The sequence below is a fragment of the Xenopus laevis genome, chromosome 9_10S (assembly GCF_017654675.1).
Source record: "Xenopus laevis strain J_2021 chromosome 9_10S, Xenopus_laevis_v10.1, whole genome shotgun sequence".
NCBI classification, from domain to species: Eukaryota; Metazoa; Chordata; class Amphibia; order Anura; family Pipidae; genus Xenopus; species Xenopus laevis.
In genome coordinates, this window is record NC_054388.1 from 1,268,837 (window position 1) to 1,289,901 (window position 21,065).

Genomic DNA, 21,065 nt, shown 5'->3' on the forward strand with positions numbered 1-21,065 from the left:
CCTGAGAAGAGCACGCTTTGTTCTTCAGAGCCCTGACAAGGACCCCCTTTCCTTCCGCACCCTAAACAGAGTGCGCTTTTCTGCCACTGGGGTTCCTTTCCACACACACAGTAATATGGGGGAACTTGCAGCACCTCACTTTCTCTTCAGGCCCTGACTGGCACTGAGTGGGTTCAGGCAAATGGCAGAGGGGCTGCTGTAAGATGTCACAGACAATCACTATTTAGTGGGCTGGTGGGGCCTCTGTGTACTTGGAAAGCCAGGGCCTATTTTGACTCCCAGTCCAGACTTGACTGGAGCAGCCAGGAGCAACGTCACATAATATTATATAGAGTTTGGTCTGACTGGCAGTGAGTAGGGTAACCACCTGGCCAGTATTTTACCAGCCTGACTGGTAATAGTGATACTTGATGCCAATGTTATTAATAGGAAAAAAATCGAAATATATAGGAAGGACAGTATTTTTTTTACAAAAAAAGGTGGCAGCCCTAGGAGTTTGGTTGCCACCTTGCAATAAAATTTGCACCGGCTGGTGCTGGGGGCAGTAAAAAGAGGTGGGACGTGACGTCAAAGGGGGCGGGGAGTGACTGCAAAGGGGGTGGAGTCGTGGCATGCAATTGGACGTGACATCAAAGGGGGTGGAGCAAGACATCGAAGGGGGTGGCTTGCAATTGGCCAGGCAACGAAGAAAAGGTTGATTTTGTGAAGATTGGGGCAGGTCAAGGGCTTTAGTTAGGGATATTACAAATTTAACGGCAGCTACATTGCCGGTGAATTTGTAATACCGGCCCCAGCCTTGGCGGGTGATTTACCAGCTAGGCCGGTAAAATACCGAGCAGGTGGCAACCCTACCTAGCAGTGAGTGGCCTGTGGGGGGCTGTTTGGGCCTCTGTGGACTTTCCAGGGCCTATTTTGGAGCATCCAGGAGCAACGTCACATAATATTATATATAGTTTGGTCACTGAGAGGCTGGGGGACCCCACTTATGTGGCAGTTTGTTCAGAGCCCTGACAAGGACTCCCTTTGGCTTTCCGTGCCCTGAAAAGAGCACACTTTGTTCTTCAGAGCCCTGACAAGGACCCCCTTTCCTTCCGCACCCTAAACAGAGTGAGCTTTTCTGCCACTGGGGTTCCTTTCCACACACACAGTAATATGGGGGAGCTTGCAGCACCTCACTTTCTCTTCAGGCCCTGACTGGCAGTGAGTGGCCTGTGGGGGGCTGTTTGGGTCTCTGTGTACTTGGAAAGCCACTCAGGACCTGTTTATACCCAACTGGGCAACACTGTACAGGCTGAAAAATCATATTATAAATATCATGTACTTTGCCTCTGGAATTATCAAGCGCAAAACAATCATTTTCTTCAGGGACTGCAAATCCAACAATCCCATGTGACAAGTCTGTTCAGTGTTTCACTCACTACATCTCTGAAATAAACTCGCGTTTTTACACCAAAATGATCATTAAAAGTCACTGGGATGTGTAACGTGTGTGTTGTTTGTTTAAGTGCTGCCTCAGCAAAGAGGAATAATCTTTAGCGCCGTTGTACTGTAATGTCCTACATCTCCCAGAATGCACCGCTACTCGCCCGCCTGTGTCGGAGGCTGTAGCGGAAATGCGGAAACGGAAGTTGAGAGAGCGGCGCTGGTTCCTGTGAGAGGAACAAAGAGGAGGTGAGTGCGGCTGTGGAACTGGCCGGGGGTAGTGCGGGAGGTTATACGGGAGGACTCAGTGGGGTAAGGTGCTTGCTATGTGGCTAATTAGGACCGGGCTGGTCGGGAGTGCGAGTGGTCGATAAGACGAGACCCAGGAGCAGTAATAGTAGCAGTAGTAGTATGAGTAGGCCTGAGGGGAAGGGACATTCAGCTCATGTCTCTTTATTAATGGGGAAAAGGGCAAATCGTGAGGTTCATTCAGCTCCTTTGTCTGTTCTGCTGATGGGCCTTCCCCGTGGTCTTGTTATATGTGCCCCCCCCCCTCTTATTTATTATTATTATCGGCACCTCAGCACTTTGGATCCATCGTTTCCACCCCCTGCTGCAGACTGCACCGATCTCTATACAGCCCTGCACTAAACACTCAATCCACTACTTGTTGTCCTTGTAGCCTGTGCAGCCAATATGTGTGTCTCATGTTACAGTCTATATATCCAATAATGTGTGTGTCTCATGTTACAGTCTATATATCCAATAATGTGTCTCATGTTACAGTCTATATATCCAATAATGTGTGTCTCATGTTACAGTCTATATATCCAATAATGTGTGTGTCTCATGTTACAGTCTATATATCCAATGTGCTCCCCCTCTCTTGTCTTGTATTGGAGGCCACATAATGTTGTTGTATAGAATCAGACATATGACTGTATTGAGATCACTGATATAACGGTGACCAATCACTACTCACAAAACCAGCTCCTGTCTCTCTGGGCTCCTTGGCTCAGCCTGAGTGTCTATTGTTGTTGTTTTTGCCTTACGCACATTTCTTAATTCTACATGTTTTTTTTTTTGTATTATTGTAGGTTCTATGGGAGAGGTCTGAACCAAAGAAATCTGCAAACATGTCGAGTAAGTTCACCTTTTGCCATTTTATATAATCCTTTAAAGGGGTGGTTCACCTCTACATAAACTTTTAGTATGTTATAGAATCGCCAAAAGCAACTTTTCAAATGGTCGACATTTTTTATAGTGTTGTTATTTGCCTCTTCTATATATATATATATATATATATTTATCTCCTATTCATAATCCAGTCTCTTGCTCAAATTAATGAATGGTTACAATGGTCATTTGGACCCTAGCAACCAGATGGCTGAAATTGCAAACTGGAGAGCTGCTGAATAAAAAGCTAAATAACTCGAAAACCACAAGTAATAAAAATGAAAACCAATTGCAAATTGTCCCCCTCTCTACATCATACTAACAGTTAACACAAAGGTGCCAAACCCCTTTAAAGGTGAAGGAAACCTAATCGGCGCAAAAACCCTCCCCCCCCCTCCCGTGTGTTGCCCCCCTCCCTCCTCCCCCCTGGCCTACCCATCCCGCTGGGCAAATGCCCCTAACTTGTTACTTACCCTTCTGCGCAGGTCCAGTCCCGGGAGTTCACAGACGACATCTTCTTCCACGCGATCTTCTTCCTGCTTTAACCGGCGCATGCGCAGTAGGAGCTCTTTTGCCGGTACGATCTACTGCGCATGCGCCAAAAGTCAAGAAAACGAAAATCAGAAAACTTCGTGACTTTTGGCGCATGCGCAGTAGATCCGTACCAGCGAAATGCTCCTATTGCGCATGCGCCAAAACGCTGGTCAAAGCAGGAAGAAGATCACGTGGAAGAAGATGTCGTCTGTGAACCTGCGCAGAAGGGTAAGTAAGAAGTTAGGGGCATTTGCCCAGCGGGACGGGTAGGCCAGGGGGTAGGAGGGAGGGTGGGCAACACACTGGAGGGGGGGAGGGTTTTTGCGCCGACTAGGTTTCCTTCCCCTTTAAAGATGTATGTATCAACCAGTGGAAGAATTCTATCAACTGTCAATCTTCTCTAAATAAAACTATGAAGAGAAGGTGTTGATTGTGCAACAAGTTGTTCTTTATTTGTAATTATCATTTGCATATCTCCAAATCAAGCCCCCAGGAAATACACAAGAGGCCCTAGTTCATTAATGATGGTTTTTTATAAATCTGCAATAAATAATATACTGTTTTCTATTGTGTTTTCTACAGAACGACCCTCATATGCTCCACCTCCAGCTCCGGCTCCCGCTGCAGTGAGTAAAATAAAATTGTCAACGATTATATTATAAAGAAATGAGTACTGTCATTAATCAATGGTGCTATTGCAGAAGGTTGTTTGGGTGCCGCATGGTAACAAGTCTGTTCACAAATGGACCCAAATGGCCTTGTGAAATGGCACCTATGTGATTGCTACAGCTGGGCCATACTTTACACACGAGACAAATTGAGCTTGAAATGAATTCAAGATACAATACTAAACCCAGTCAATAGATGTGCTCTAATTGTAAAACACAATTTTGTGGTTTAAAATGAGAAAATATCTTTTAATGGGCAACAAAACTATTTTGAGTCTCTCTGTAAAATAAAATCCCATACCTGCTTCTCATAAAATACATGGTGAGCGTCTGTCCAATGTGTGCGGTCATTTTGTGTGTTTGTGAAGTGTGAATTTTTGGGTTTTTCCAGTCCCTTTTTTTGAAATATATAAGGTAATGGTCAGTGATTTTATAAAACACATTTCACCCTTCCTTAACTACATCATTCATAAAGTACACCCTGTTCATATCTTTTAAGCTTTGTTTTGGAATGTCCCCAAATCACTAGCACTCTTACATTTAATAATGTTAATTTCTGTAGCTGTTAAAAACACTGAGTGCTCAAACGATCTAACCTGATTAGAGACATTGGTTCATTGCAATCACCATGCACTGCATATCCAAAGATTCTAAGTTTTATCAGATCGGACCTGTTACTATTTCCAGTGAAGTGGACTTTACAGCTTTTAATATACAGCTTTTTTTTGTCAGACCAAATTATATTAATATGACGTTATAGAAAGAAATCTAGGGAGCCTCTAAGCAGGCTGGAGGCCATATAAACTCCCTAAGCCACTAGACAGGCCTGAATATGTACAATTCATTGTAAATCCTTGAACAACTAGAGTTGCAACTCGACCCTTGTTTAATCTGCCCCTTAAAGTGTCTTTAGCAACTGTAACTTTCAGATGTCCATTTTTGAATATAAATTGCTATTAAACTAGAGAAATTCTGGCCTCCTTTGCATATAATTGTTTTCCCCACTAGTTTGAGCTCATTTCTCATTTGTGTTTTTGTCTCATTTGTTTCCATCAGCAAATGCCCAGCACACCAGGGTTTGTGGGATACAATCCATACAGCCATCTTGCCTACAACAACTACAGGCTGGGAGGGAACGCAGGCAGCAACAGCAGGGCCACGGTAGGAGAATCACTTGATACGTCATGCTTGGCGTTACTGCACAGTTGAAGCTGGTGTTTGGGGAAAGCTGATATTGAAACAGCAGTGGTGAAAAGCAAATTTTGCATCAGCATTGACTGGAATGCTTTGCATTAATTTGTTTGCATAATCTGTAAATAATCATATTTGCATGGGTGTTCATTACATTTAAAGTTTTTAAGCTGTAAACATCAAAGGCCATTGCCCTCCACTCCATCGTTTGTTGAAGGCAGAGGAACACAGCCCACAGTCCTATGATTGGTTGTTTCCATATTAACTACCACCCAGCAGTGGTCTTATTACTTGTGCACTTTTGTTTGTGTCTATTTCAGCAGGATAAATTCTAGTTCTATAGCCATGTAGCCAGCTATTGCCATTTAAGGTCTGTGCGTATCTGAGCTCCATACTATTGCAAGCTTGGGCACATTGCCATTATTTTGAGGTTTATAGAGATCTCTAAAAGGCTTGAATACGTCCCTGTATTGGGCACATCAGATTCAGCTTTACTTTGATCACCAATGAATGGAGCGTTCAGGTTGGCTTCAGTTTAGGTTGTCGGCAATACAACCTTGAAACTACAGGCCTTGATTTGTGTGTAAAGGGTGACATCACATGTAATCACATTACAACCTCTTACAAGTCATTCATTTCTTTTCATTTTTGAAGAGAGCACCGAGCCAAATGATAATCAGTTATTTATATAGCACTAGTAAGTTTAGCAGTTAACTGTCATCGGAAAACATGTTTTTTCAAAACACATCAGTTAATAGTGCTGCTCCAGCAGAATTTTGCACTGAAATCCATTTCTCAAAAGAGTAAACAGATTTTTTTTTTTTTTTTGCTGTTTTTCATTCTCAATGTAACTGAATGTGTCTCAGTGAGACATGGGTTTTTACTATTGAGTGTTGTTCTTAGATCTACCAGCAGCTGTTATCTTGTGTTAGGGAGCTGCTATCTGGTTACCTTCCCATTGTTCTGTTGTTTGGCTGCTGGGGGGGGAGGAAGGGGTGATATCAGTAAAGAGCGACTGAAGTTTATCAGAGCACAAGTCACATGACTGGGGCAGCTGGGAAACCGACAATATGTCTAGCCCAATGTCAAAATTGAATATAAAAAAAATCTGTTTGTTCTTTTGAGAAATGGATTTCAGTGCAGAATTCTGCTGGAGCAGCACTATTAACTGATTCATTTTGAAAAAATTTTTTTTTCCCATGACAGTATCCCTTTAAAGCTGTACTCTTCTTATTCAAACCAAACCCTTTTTGTGCTTATTTTATATACTATGCTTTCGATAGCGCCAACTTAATTCTGCTGTTCTTTTGTAGAGATTATACATCATTCATATCTGTCTCTGTCCCATTCATACACACAGCAGGACCAATTGTATCTATATGACTTTCCTGTATATTTTATTTGTAGTCTAAGCATATACTCCTTGCAGTGCTCTGGTTGTAATTAACCATCTTTTGGACATGAATTCTTTCAGTTGGGCTTGTGTTTAATTGTGTTGAGTGCTTCGTTTCTGTATTCTCTGTTAATCACCATTCTTGCCCTACTCACACATCCCATGTATTCACTTACAAAATCTTTATTATGCAGATAAATTGTTGAGCTTAAAGGGACAGTATATACCATTGTACAGGTATAGGATCCCTTATCCGGAAACCCCATATCCAGAAAGCTCCAAATTATGGAAAGGCTGTCTCCCATAGACTCCATTTTATCCAAATAATCCAATTTTTTTTAAAATGATTTTCTTTTTCTCTGTAATAATAAAACAGTAGCTTGTACTTGATCCCAACTAAGATATAATTAATCCTTATTGGAAGCAAAACCAGCCTATTGGGTTTATTTAATGTTTAAATGAATTTCTAGTAGACTTAAGGCATGAAGACCCAAATTACAGAAAGATCCGTTATCCGGAAAACCCCAAGTCCAAGCATACTGGATAACAGGTCCCATACCTGTACAGATATAGGGCCTGTGGTGAGCATCTTGTTTAAAGCAACTCTTGCACGAAGTTGTGCAATTAAAACAAAGAAATTTTGCACTTTATCTCTTCCCTGTTGTATAATAAACTCATCAGCTCACATGCACCTACAGCTGTGGGAATGGAGGAGTTTGTTTATACAGAGTACATGCTTTATTTTTGGTCTGATGCCAGTGACTTGGTTTAACATGCACATCAAAGTAATTCAGTTCACTTCTGTGCCAACCTAACTTGCTAATGTTCATCCTGAGACATGATTAGTTCTTTCCCTATCACTTGTTTCTCATTTGAGTTTCCAATATCATTGTTGCTATACACAATATTTAGTATTTGTATGGATGCACCAAGCAAAACTGTCACAACAAAGGGTGAAGGAAAGGGTTGAATACTGATAATTCAATTATCTACCTTGCAAGTACTGCAAACATGGAGTAGCTTCTGCCTTTCCTGTTAAGTTCAGTAAATAGCAAGAAAACCCAACCCGTTAATAATTGTATTTGGCTGAGCAAATTGTCTTTGCATACATGGATTCATTTATGTCAGAGGTGAGGACATAGTGAAGAAGTCAGAGAAGAAGAGCTTCAGGTACTATTAAATTTAAATGCACTACATGTGCCAGTAATGATATTATGAGGCTGTGGCACTTCCTAGAACTGATCCAGTTTGGAGATGAATGGCTGTAACAAAAGATGATTGTTAGTATAAAAATGAGAAAGCTAGCCTGTGAGCACCATCTGCAGCCCAAAATCAGTACTGTCACTACTTGCACATCTAGTACAGTGCATAGTATTATTAAAGGGAAACTAAACCCTCACATCTTCCATTTGCTTAGAAAATCAGAATATGCATTCTAGCATAGTATCCTCCTGTACTAGTCCCCTTACAGTCTGGCCTGTGCATATACCCATGCATCTGATCTTACACAACACATTCCTTTTTTGCTTCCCTATGTTCTTGTAAAGAACTGGAATATTAAAGGGATACTGTCATGGGAAAAAAAAATTTCTTCAAAATGAATCAGTTAATAGTGCTGCTCCAGCAGAATTCTGCACTGAAATTCATTTTTCAAAAGAGCAAACAGATTTTTTTATATTCAATTTTGAAATCTGACATGGGGCTAGACATACTGTCAATTTCCCAGCTGCCCCAAGTCATGTGACTTATGCTCTGATAAACTTCAATCACTCTTTACTGCTGTACTGCAAGTTGGAGTGATATCACCCCCCTCCCTCCCCCCCCAGCAGCCAAACAGCAGAACAATGGGAAGGTAACCAGATAGCAGCTCCCTAACACAAGATAACAGCTGCCTGGTAGATCTAAGAACAACACTCAATAGTAAAATCCAGGTCCCCCTGAGACACATTCAGTTACATTGAGAAGGAAAAACAGCAGCCTGCCAAAAAGCATTTCTCTCTTAAAGTGCAGGCACAAGTCACATGACCAGGGGCAGCTGGGAAATGACAAAATGTCTAGCCCCATGTCAGATTTCAAAATTAATGATAAAAAAAAATCAGTTTGCTCTTTTGAGAAATGGATTTCAGTGCAGAATTCTGCTGGAGCAGCACTATTAACTGATTCATTTTGAAAAAAAAAATGTTTTTCCCATGACAGTATCCCTTTAAGGGCTCTTTTTTTTTTCCGTAACCCTGTTCTATATTATTGTACACCACTGTAACTTGCTGGCACTATATAAATGATTCGCTACTTCTAGAAGGTGATTTTGTATTTGGGCCTGATACTTCTTGTAGCTTTAGTAACGGGCAACTAAATGGATTTGTTGAATTTATTTGCCAATAGTGAAGACAATTGCATTTCCTCGAGGCCAAATAAGACTAGAAAACGAAAACATATGCACTCTTCCTTATGCTTAAATCTGATAGCGACAACCAAGCAAAATCATGTGCTGATTGTTCAGTCTGTATTATGTGCCATAGACCAGCAATGTCAGGCAACAGTATATTTTCTACCTGGCAGCTCAAGTAGCATCAGCATCTGTGCCAATTGTATCTGTGTATTAAAGAGTTTGAATAACGAGTATATATGTTGTATGTGTTCATATTATGGCTTCTGATTTCAGTGCACATGTACAAAACTCTGCATTTCATGATACTTTGATCACTGCAATTTAAGTGTTTTATAAACAGTGAATTGTTAAAAATGGGATTTGTTTTTGCATTCAGTTAATCTGTTGTTTTTCATTTTTTAGGCATCATCAGGCATTACTATACCAAAACCTCCTAAGCCTCCAGATAAGCCATTGATGCCATATATGAGATACAGCAGGAAGGTAAGTGACCAGTTTGGGGAATGAGAGACTGTGCACCACTAATATGAAATTCCAGGGCCCCACTTAACTGCCACTAAACTACACCAAACCATTATAGTTAAAAACATTCGCCACCTTAATAAAAAACCCTCTCCATGCCCCGATGTCTTTGAATAGGTCTGGGACCAAGTGAAGGCTTCCAACCCTGACCTTAAGTTGTGGGAGATTGGCAAGATCATTGGTGGGATGTGGCGAGACCTAACCGATGAGGAGAAGCAAGAGTACTTGAACGAATATGAAGCTGAAAAGGTACGAGGAACTAGTAGTAGAAAACCAATCAAATCAAAGAAAATCAATATTTTTTTTTTCAAATCCCATCCCAATAGAGCCTAAGGTTTGCCACTCTTGTTTTCTCTGAAATGTTAGGGTTGCCAGTTTTGTTCACTAGGTCCCAGGCTGGAAAATATCCGTTGAAAGTATCCAAAAGGAATATATCCATTTAATGCTCCGTAGTAGTAATAGTTGGTGGGCTGGAGTTTTAAAAAGCTGAAAACTTAATGGTGGTTTATTTTTTGTTTGTTTTTCTTTTAAAGGGTTCAAGCTCAGATTTATTCAAATTTAGCTTTTCCCATTGTATTTATAAATAAACAGCCCTCACCATATAGATTTTTTTTTGCTTGCTCAGCATACAGTGTATTGGTCTGGGGCATAACTATAGAGGAATCAGACCCTGCGGCTGTAGGGAGGCCCAAGAGAAGTATACCTGTTGGTAAAACAAGTCAAGCTCTAGAAATTTTTGTGGCCTAAAAAATTAGCTGTGGGGCCCATTAATAACTAGTTACACCACTAGTCTTGGTAAAGTACCCTGGCTGCTTGCGCCTCTCATCTCTGCCCCTACCTAGATTAACGTCCATTAACTAGTCTCTTCAGCAGTTCAGTCAATTGTTAAGATTAAATGTTCCAGTAGTGGGGCCATCAGTATTTAAGCAGGCAGCTTTGTGATGGAAGGTTCTTGGATTTTTAGCATTGCAAATGTTTTACCAACTGGTTAAATATATTTCTGAGGTGCACTGCTCCCTACAAAAGAAGATTTGTGCTGTAAATGATCTGAGGTAAGAAAAGATATATACATATGCCTTCTAACCGCTTCAGCTCACACTAATGCAATCGCTTGGATTAAGTTGCAGCCTGATCAGCTCACTACTGACTTGCAGAGGGGTCATATCTGGCTAGTGATATATATACATGTGCCAATGGGGATATAGCGTGACCATGTACCTTTGAAAAGGCCAGTCCCTGTGAAACAGTTGTCTGAAGACAAGGGAACCGTGTAACTGGTGTTATAGATGTTCATTAATCTCATTTTCATAGGAAAGTACCAAACAATAATTTTCAAATAAACCTAGAAATGGAAAATGGTTTTCCACCAATAGGATCCACACAGGGCTGTTCCTTGGCCTGCATAAAAGTGCAGGCAGAGAAACAGCCCTTCCTCTGGCATCCGCCCACTGCATCGGTTTGGGTGCAGCCACACTGAGCACCACAGACAGGTACAATTAGGCATATTTTTCACTGAAATCTTCCACATGAGTCTGAACCCGGGCCAACACAGGGCCTCTGGGTAAGAACACACAAGTGAGTGGGTTCCAGCAGAGTAGTGATACTTGGCCTATGCTTATTAAACGTGATACTTGGCCTATGCTTATTAATCTACACTAAATTTTCAATTTATATGCAGTTGGGCAATAAATAACTGCAGTTATAAATGCTTCCCTAGTAATTCCAGCCTTCATATATGTGAAGTAGTGGCAGTACATTTACATGGCTACCTTTTCATGTAACCTGCTTATTCACATTGTGTCTCCCATCAGTTTCTACTTCAGGAGCAAAGATTTTCCCCAAATAAATAAGGCTTAAAGTGGATATTTTTTAATCTTGGATTTCAAAATTTAAATTTAAAACCAGTTTCTCATTAAAGCCACTTTGGGGCAGATTTATCGAATTGAAAATGTAGAATTTTTTTATGTTCAAAACTGTCAAATTCGACTAGGGAATTATCCAAACTTAAAAAACTCTAATTCAAGTTTTAATATTTATAATACTCTGGCCCGAATTCGACTATTCGCCACCTAAAACCTACCGAATTGCTGTTTAAGTCAATGGGAGAAGTCCTGGGATCAACTTGGAGATGTTTGCAGCCTTCCTGACATTCCAGTTTCTACAGAGAAAAAACTAGAAACGAGTTTTATCTAATAAGATTAAAATAATTTTGGTTTGTTTTAATTCGTCCCGAGTTGGAAAAATTTGATTTTATTAATACATTTTCGACTAGTTGGATTTATGGGAGTTTTAAAAAAAAAAAAACTCCTATGAATTTGAAATTCGACCCTGGATAAATGTGCCTCCCCATGTCATAAGTTGAAATGGTTTATATTAAATGACAGCAGTAAGAATTCTATTTAAACCTTTCCAACACCATTGCGTGTAACAGTATCCCCAAGTGAAAAATCCCACATTCGATTTGATTAAGCCTCACTTATTTTGCTGGTAATTTTCTTTTTACAGATTCCTTCTTTCTTAAAATAAATGTGGCTAATCATTTGCGTGTGTCTTTCAGTGCATTAAAGGGGGAACTGCAAAAAGCAGCACCAGTGTAGAAAAAGTAGCACACCCCAAACTGGGATTATTTTGGATACTTTACGGCCCCCTGCTACCCAGATATCTTTACTGGGTGGAGCAAAGTTGGGTTAGATTGTAAAATGTGCATGGCTGGCATTTGCTACTTTTATTTGCGTCTTGGCTCTTTCTGTATTTGCCCCGTATTTCCCCAAACATTTCTGATGATGTTATATATATATATATATATATATATATATATATATATATATATATATATATATATATTGCCCATGGTTCTGTTAAAAAGTTACAGGTGATTTACACAACCCGACTGGCTTTGGAGCTTATATATTGTCTGCCCAGATTGTTTAATAGCTGTCAGAGCTACGGAGAAACAAATATACATAAAATAAATAAAGTGGTGAAATGAGAATGTGTTTTATTAAAAACCTTTAGATATAAACATTGATACACACGGCACATGATTGATCCTACTTTCCCTCGCTTAATAAGCGTTTCATCGTTAGTTTCTTAGGTACTGCTCATGTAAGCAATTAAGAAATGAATCTGACATTTCTATCCAGTGCTACAGGCATGTTAAATCTATTGTATCCAATTCTAATTCACAATACGTTTGTCTTCTTTAAATGTGTTTCTAGTTTGTTTACTGCATTTTCAGAAGCATTTCATTGCCATTTAGAAGCATCGATCTGCAGTCAAGGCATGACTTGCTGATCACTATATATTCAATGCCCATAATATGTTTTTCCCCCACTTTAGATTGAGTACAATGAATCGATGAAGACCTACCACAACTCTCCTACTTATCTTGCTTACATCAGTGCCAAAAGCCGAGCTGAAGCCGCACTCGAAGAGGAAAGTCGCCAGAGGCAGTCGCGTATAGACAAGGGGGAGCCATACATGAGCATCCAGCCTGCTGAAGATCCGGACGGTTAGTGACCTTGCCTTCCTAGAAAATGTATACGGCCGAAGATAGCAGTCCTTTTGGCTTGTGCCACCTCTAGTCAAACCCCCATGTGTAATTAAAGGTGCTAAGTTTGCCCAAGAGCAGTAACCCATAACAACCAATCAGCAGGTAGGATTTAGTGGCTACCTGTTTAAAAGCCAACTTCTTGTTGGTTGCTATAGGTTACTCGACATGGGCAAACTTAAAGGGGTTGTTCACCTTTAAATAGTTTTTTTTAGACATTCACCAGAAATAGACACTTTCTATTTTCTATGTGTGGCCGTTTTTTTAATATTGAGTTATAAAGTTTAATTTTCCACCTTCTAAAGCAGCTCTGGGAAGGGAGGAGGTCACCGACCCCGTAAACTTCTCTTAATGGATACATTTAGTTAATACATTTTTTATCTTTTTTCCCTGCTGAGCAGAATCCCTGTTTCATTAAAGGTATGCTGAGATAGCTCATAGTATACGTTGATCCCGGGACTAGTCCGATTGCCATTTTGGAGTCAGGAAGGAATTTTTACCCCCTCTGAGGCAAATTGGAGAGGCTTCAGATGGGTTATTTGCCTTCCTCTGGATCAACTGGCAGTTAGACAGCTTTAAAAAAAAAAAAAAAAAAAAGGTAGAACTTGATGGTTAAGTGTCTTTTTTTCAACCTTACTTACTATGTTATATGCTGGTAGAATTGATATAATAGTTGCACTTATATTCCCCATAGATTCTACTGAGAAATGAAGCAAAATTGTAACCGTTTAGAGCCTGGGCCTGAATTACTGAGCTGCCCGACTCAAACACCAGAGACATTAAACTTTAAAGTTAGATTTTGAAAAAACAGTAAAAAATGGAAAGTAATTGAAAAAAGTCTTTATTGCTGGTTAAAAACAATTGAACTGAAACAAGTGTTTGGAAGGTGAATGACGGCTTTTAACTCATAAAAGTGGCTAAACGATCATAAACTAAACCCCCCTATACAAGTGTACTCTTCCAGACCTGCTGAGTATTATTTCCAAAACCCTTGTAGTTAGGGGTGCACCGAATCCACTTTTTTGGATTCAGCCGAACCCCCGAATCCTTCTTGAAAGATTCGAACGAATCCGAACTCTAATTTGCATATGCAAATTAGGGGTGGGAAGGGGAAAACATTTTTTACTTCCTTGTTTTGTGACAAAAAGTCACGCAATTTCCCTCCCGCCCCTAATTTGCATATGCAAATTCGGATTTGGTTTGGCCGGGCAGAAGGATTTGGCTGAAAAAGGCCGAATCCTGGCCGAATCCCGAACCGAATCCTGGATTCGGTGCATCCCTACTTGTAGTTAAGAGCTTTAGCTCGTGTATTATAGAGTACTAATTCTAACTGTACTTTTGGAATACTTTATTTGCATTAATAACTATATGAAGAATAAGTTAAACTCACAGACAAAATGTCTGTACTTCTATACTTGGGAAATGCTGATTATATTTTCTATACTTATATATTAATGTCTGACAAATCGAGCATTACAGCTCCCTCTTGTGCTTGACATAGTATAACTTCTATACCCTGTCTTGCTCGGGAACACTGGAATGTGAGCTCTTCCACATCTCCCTCATGTTGCTCTTTCTGAACCTGGAGAATCCCGCAACAGCTTAATGGGGTTCAGGTATGGGACCTGTTATCCAGAAAGCTCTGAATTACAGAAAGGCCATCTCCCATAGACTACATTTGATCCAAATAATCCCGATTTTTAAAAAACGGATTTCCTTTTTCTTCGGTGCATCCCTAAGTAAAACCTGAAGCCCCTGTCGGATGATTCTTGATTTTCCAAAAGATATTCCATAAAATAATCCCTAGTTTATAAAATGGCCCATTTGGGACAGTCAAAACTGATTGGCACGGTGTATACTGGAATGTTGATGGAGCAGTTTGGTGGGATCGAGGGAACACAATATTTTGATTTCAATCAGTAGAATTGTATTTACTGTCCCTTGTATAGTAAACCTTAAAACTGGCTCATGTTGACTCAAGAACATTAATGATAAGACAGATAAAATTTATAGGCGTTCTCTTTATTCAAGCAGGACGTGTTTGTGTGTGTGTTGTATTTTAATTGCAGCATCTATTCTAGTACTTGTTAGTCTGTAGCTGTAACAACGTGACCTGTTAGTTCAGTCTAAAAGCAATGTTACAGCTTCCCGAGTATTCATCATGTTAACAATATCTAAGAGCAAAGTTAGATCTCGCCCGAACTGCCCTCCATTAATATGTATCCTCTAAATAAGCTCTACTCTAAGTACTAAATATATGTTTTTATGGCTGTTTTAATTCACAAAAAGCACGCTAAGTGTTTAATATTATTAAGATTTCTTTTTTTTGGTGGGAAGGCGAAATGGCGTTACCCACTGGTTTATGCATTATTTTGCATTTGTAGTTTTATTGTATTAGGGTTAGGAAAAAAATGATTCCCATTGTATATGTTTATATGACATACTGTATGAGTGTTGTATATAAATATATGTGCTTAAGTGCAGTATAACTAAGTGATAATATTTCTTAGCTGAGTTGTACCTAATACAGGATATTATTCATCAGTTCCTTCCCTTGTGGAGCTTACAATCTAAGGTCCCTGTCGTACTTGGATCTCTATTTATCCGCAACCAATTAACCTGTCTAAGTTTAATGAGTGGGGGTGCTTGAAAGAAACTCACAAAGACACTGGGAGAATAGACTCCTAGCAGATATCACCTAAACTGGAATCAAACGCCAGATCCCTGGTTATAACTTGCAGATAATTTTATAGTTTCTTTACTATGCGTGAGAGCACCCAGGGTTATCTCTCTGCTCTGCAGAGGTCCATAGACATATACATGCCCCAGTCTGTACAGACCATTTGTATACACAAAACTTTGTGTAGTGATTGGTTTATCAGTTAAATAGGCATACATGTCTCTTTCTGGTTGCTGGATTCAGCGCCACCTTTTACTGAGCATCTTTCCATCCTCATTAACACCACTGTGTAGTTGCTAGGGTAAGTGCTACCATAGCAACAGATAACCCGAGCTGGGACCTTTGCACCCACAGATTTTCAGGCGATTTATTTGCTAAATGCCACCGCCCATGAGCCTTTGCTTTATAATGTCTTCCAGATTATGACGATGGATTCTCCATGAAGCACACAGCAGCTGCCCGTTTCCAGAGGAATCACAGACTGATCAGTGAAATTCTCAGTGAAAGTGTGGTGCCCGATGTCCGTTCAGTAGTCACGACTGCTCGAATGCAGGTTCTTAAAAGACAAGTTCAGTCGCTCATGGTGCACCAGGTAAGAACAAAAACATTTGCACTTGTCCTTTTAGTTTACATTTCAAAGGGAGAAGCAGAGTTTGCCATTATGTGCCATTATGTATTGTGAATATATTCAGCAATGGTCGTACATATGGAACCCAACCCAACTATCCTTATTTCAGGTGTCATAGTATCTACATGCCTTTCTTTTATTAGGAAACCTGTCTCTCTACTCCATGTCATAACTAGAAACAGGGCAGAAGCCGGCCTCTCCCAAATCCTTGGGTGTAGTCTGCGTGAACATAATTAATCCCAAGCCCATTGCTTCAAAATAAGCAACTCATTTTAACATGAAGAGAACTTACCTGTGTGTTTCTTTTCATAGTCCCATATCTGGACTGGAATTCGCAAGCAGAGGCTCTAATAAAAAACGTTGTTTGTCATGAAACTGGATGACAGCCCTTTGGGTTGTTGCCAAAATAATGTGCTACCCACATTTGGTAGAAGGCTCCTTTAGGTGTTTTTTTTTGTTTGTTTTTTAGCCCAGTTTTCCCATATGTCCTGATTGTTAAAAGGAAATAATACCCTAATTTGACATGAGCTCCTTCAGTTTGTACAAAAGGTGCAGAAAAAATCGAAACTGCCAGAAATAAATATATTGAGAGGAAACCATGATAGTCAGATTGGCAGGGATCTGTTTCACTTACCGTATATACTCGAGTATAAGCCGAGTTTTTCAGCCCCCAAAATATGCTGAAAAACTCTACCCCGGCTTATACTCGGGTCAAGCGCAAAAACGGTCGCCGGCGTCCAAGAATAGTCTCCAAGAATATTCACCGGCGTCCAAAACGAGACGCCGGCACCTCCAATGGGAGCAGAAACCCTCAATTTTTTGATTGAAACTTACCAGAAGCTGCTGCTCACCCTCGGCTTATACTCGAGTCAGTAAGCTTTCCCAGTTTTTGGAGGTAAAATTAGGTACCTCGGCTTATACTTGAGTATATACGGTAGATTGGCAGTCATTGAATTCCATGATGGGGTTACTACTTTTAACACTATTATTCCTGGGGAAATTTATACGAATCTCTCCGAACACTTCAAGAAACCTTTATTCTCTAACAAAGTGTAAGAGAAGTCTGCTGAAACCGTAATACAAACTGGTCCATGAAATTCGCTTACTCGAATCTAAACTGCCCATCTTTTCTTTTGCCAGCGCAAGTTGGAGGCAGAATTGTTACAGATAGAGGATCGACACCAGGAAAAGAAGAGAAAATTCTTGGAAAGCACCGATTCCTTTAACAATGAGTTGAAGCGGGTAAATTATTCACATAAACCTCATCACCCAATAAACATTCATCATTCTCACAAATGAATCTCTCTATCTCTTTGATATAACTTAACCAAAGTTCCAGAATATGAGATCAGAGGATCCTTTGCACAAAAGCTTATAATCTAATTTCATACACAACCAGTGGTTCATGTTGCTCCCTGACCCTTGGATGTTGCTCCCAGTGGCCTCAACGCAGGTGCTTTAGTTTTACATTTCTGTATTGGTTGCATAAAAACCAAATTAACAGCTAAACAGAGTCTCCTGTAGGCCGACAGTCCAAATAGAAGCCCAATCAATGCCCTTATTTGGCACTTTTTCATGCTTTTGTTGCTCCCCAACTCTTTTTACATTTCAGTGAGACTTGCAGGTAAATAAAGGGTTAGCACTAGATAGAGGAACAGCAAATTTAAACTTCAGTTTTAGAAAAAAAACATTCAAAAATGGAAAGCAGTAAAAAAAAAAAAAGTTTTGGATAGTCTATATTTACACGGGATTTTCTCTGTTCTCTTGTCAAGCTCTGTAGTTTGAAGGTGGAGGTGGATATGGATAAGATTGCAGCAGAGATCGCTCAAGCAGAAGAGCAGGCAAGGAAGCGCCAGGAGGAGAGGGAGAAGGAGGCAGCTGAACAAGCAGAGCGCAATCAAAATGCAGCAGCCGCAGCAGTCGCCACCGCAGAGGAAGAGCAAGAGGTGGCAAAACCAGAAGAAAAGGCTGAGGAGGAAGAGACCCCTATGGAGACCCCCATGGAGACAGGTATGTGTCTGGGAATTTCTGTTTTGAGTATAGTGCAGTAATGGGCTCCAGACATTGAGCAGATATAGTTGCACAGTCATTTCAGTGAGGTGCGGAGGAAGCAATCAATTCTAAATCACAGCAAAACCTTGAGGAGGGAAACCATCATACCCCTGTTTGGATCAATTCCTGCAGACTGTGTTACCTCCAAACTGTAACCTATCGCTAATTTAAATACGTTGGCAGCCATTCGCTCTCTTTAAGGTCTGGTTCTGACCTGCATATGCGGCATTGAGGCTTATATTATGTTACTCTCACGTGAGGATTGAATAGTGCAGCTTTGCTCATTATTATTATTATTATTATTATTATTATTAAAGCACAAGGAATAGGCAAATTGACTTAGAAGGTGCCACTATCTTAAGTGCCACCTACCCCCACCCAGTGATTTCATTTTTTTTATTTTTCTAAAGAAGACACCCCTTCCCTGCCCCCACCGGATGAAACCAGTGAGAGCCAACAAAATGGTGAAGAGGGGATATCAACCCCAGATGACAAGGAGAGTGGGCAGGAGGCAGTGGACAGCACCCTAGATGAAGGGACCAGCGACAGCAACACTGGCTCTGAGAGCAACAGTAACAACGTGGAAGAACCCACCACAGACTCTGTAGCGGAAGAGACTGATCCCAAGAACTGACACTAGCAATTCACCTAAATCTGTTTTGTGGTGTTTTATCTGTTTCTGTAGGGTGGCCATGGGGAAAGCCATTCCTAAATATATTAGGCTTGTGCTAGGACACACATTTAGCTTCTACTTAGCCTGTTAGCCTTCGGCTTCTGTTCACTTCTAGCAAAGATTAGAGCTCCCAAGTAAGCCAGAGAGTGGGGTCCCTTAGCCCTAAGGACATAGACACACTGGATCCTCCTGCATTTATAGGCGGTTACAGGAAAGAGGGTCAGCTCAAATGTGGAGGAGCGTCCACTGTGTTTGCCCTAATGGGGGTTCACTGTATTTACCCAGTCAGTTTGTCAAAGCAAAAAGCTGTCAGGGCTACAGATGAACTTGGGGGTGAGGGATTGATAAGAGGCATAGAAAGTGAAGTTTTTTTTATGTTAAATACTTTACTGTTTTTTTTTTTTACAAATGAATTTCAAATAAACGATTCCATCAAACATCCCTCTGTGTCTGCCATGCATGCATACATATCTTATATTAGCAGATACATATCTTATATTAGCAGATACATATCTTATATTAGCAGATACGTATCTTATATTAGCAGAGACATATATTATATTAGCAGATAGAAATCTTATATTAGCAGACACATCTTTTATATTAGCAGAGACATGTATTATATTAGTATATGCAGAGACATATATTAGCAGAGACATATATTATATTAGCAGATATATTATATTAGCAGATACATGTATTATATTAGCATATGCAGATACATATATTAGCAGAGACATATATTATATTAGCTGATACGTGTATTATATTAGCAGATACATGTATTATATTAGCATATGCAGATACATATATTAGCAGAGACATGTATTATATTAGCAGATACATGTATTATATTAGCAAATATATTATATTAGTAGATACATGTATTATATTAGCAGATATATTATATTAGCAGATATATTATATTAGCAGATACATGTATTATATTAGCATATACAGATACATATATTAGCAGACATATATTCTATTAGCAGATATACTATATTAGCAGATACATGTATTATATTAGATATATTAGCAGATACATGTATTATATTAGCAGATATATTATATTAGCAGAGACATGTATTATATTAGCAGATACATGTATTATATTAGCAAATATATTATATTAGTAGATACATGTATTATATCAGCAGATATATTATATTAGCAGATATATTATATTAGCAGATACATGTATTATATTAGCATATACAGATACATATATTAGCAGACATATATTCTATTAGCAGATATACTATATTAGCAGATACATGTATTATATTAGATATATTAGCAGATACATGTATTATATTAGCAGATACATGTATTATATTAGCATATACAGATACATATATTAGCAGAGACATATATTATATTAGCAGATACATGTATTCTATTAGCAGATATACTATATTAGCAGATACATGTATTATATTAGATATATTAGCAGATACATGTATTATATTAGCAGATATATTATATTAGCAGATGCATGTATTATATTAGCAGATATATTATATTAGCATATACAGATACATATATTAGCAGAGACATATATTATATTAGCAGATACATGTATTATATTAGCAGATATATTATATTAGCAAATACATGTACTATATTAGCAGATATATTAGCAGATACATGTATTATATTAGCAGATATATTATATTAGCAGAGGCATGTATTATATTAGCAGAGGCATGTATTATATTAGCAGATATATTATATTAGCAGATACATATATTGGCAAAGATTCTCCACTCAGCAACTAATTGCAGCAATGGTTCCCAGGCACTGGAGAGTCACAAGCTACAATGCCTGGCACCAATACACTGGCATCTGCATAAAGAAAGGGCTGCTGAAACAGGGAGTGTACCCCGTCATTCAGGTATAAGGAGATAAATGTCTAGTGTATGTTTAGAGGCATTCTTGTCTGGCCTCTGGTTGCCATATCACAATATACAATACATCATCATGGCAAGACTGGCAGCTTCATTGTTTTACTGGATCCTTTTCCCATTGTGTTGGGTGAGCCTCCTAATTAATCTAGGGAATTTCTTCTACACGCCCTGTACCTTCATGCATTTAATGACTAAGCGATTCCCATGCCAGCGTCTGGGAACTAGCACACCATGTTTCTGAAACGTTGTCTAACATACGTCTTAAGCTGCGGCACTA

The 21,065-nt window shown here is 39.5% G+C and overlaps 1 protein-coding gene across 5 annotated transcripts; it reads left to right on the forward strand.

The window, feature by feature from the left end:
• Positions 1 to 1,563: 1,563 nt before the first annotated feature.
• smarce1.S (SWI/SNF related, matrix associated, actin dependent regulator of chromatin, subfamily e, member 1 S homeolog) lies at positions 1,564 to 19,319 on the forward strand. Of its 5 annotated transcripts, none has more exons than XM_018237955.2 (11): positions 1,564 to 1,671; positions 2,520 to 2,565; positions 3,715 to 3,758; positions 4,857 to 4,961; positions 9,176 to 9,256; positions 9,413 to 9,544; positions 12,635 to 12,806; positions 15,945 to 16,117; positions 17,294 to 17,395; positions 17,926 to 18,163; positions 18,619 to 19,319. In XM_018237955.2, exons 2-11 carry the CDS (start codon positions 2,559 to 2,561, stop codon positions 18,837 to 18,839), a joined length of 1,275 nt encoding a protein of 424 aa, XP_018093444.1. In that variant the 5' UTR covers positions 1,564 to 1,671; positions 2,520 to 2,558; the 3' UTR covers positions 18,840 to 19,319. The 5 variants fall into 5 exon arrangements, with proteins under 5 accessions (XP_018093444.1, XP_018093445.1, XP_018093441.1 ...); XM_018237952.2 differs by having other exon boundaries at positions 1,565 to 1,671; positions 18,616 to 19,319; XM_018237953.2 differs by having other exon boundaries at positions 1,666 to 1,734; positions 18,616 to 19,319.
• Positions 19,320 to 21,065: the final 1,746 nt, after the last annotated feature.

What these genes read in the sequence shown, in the direction of transcription:
- smarce1.S (XM_018237952.2), top strand. An exon ending in ACGAATATGAAGCTGAAAAG is followed by an intron (nt 9,545 to 12,634) that starts GTACGAGGAACT and finishes CCCCCACTTTAG; the next exon opens with ATTGAGTACAATGAATCGAT. An exon ending in GGAGACCCCCATGGAGACAG is followed by an intron (nt 18,164 to 18,615) that starts GTATGTGTCTGG and finishes ATTTTTCTAAAG; the next exon opens with AAGACACCCCTTCCCTGCCC.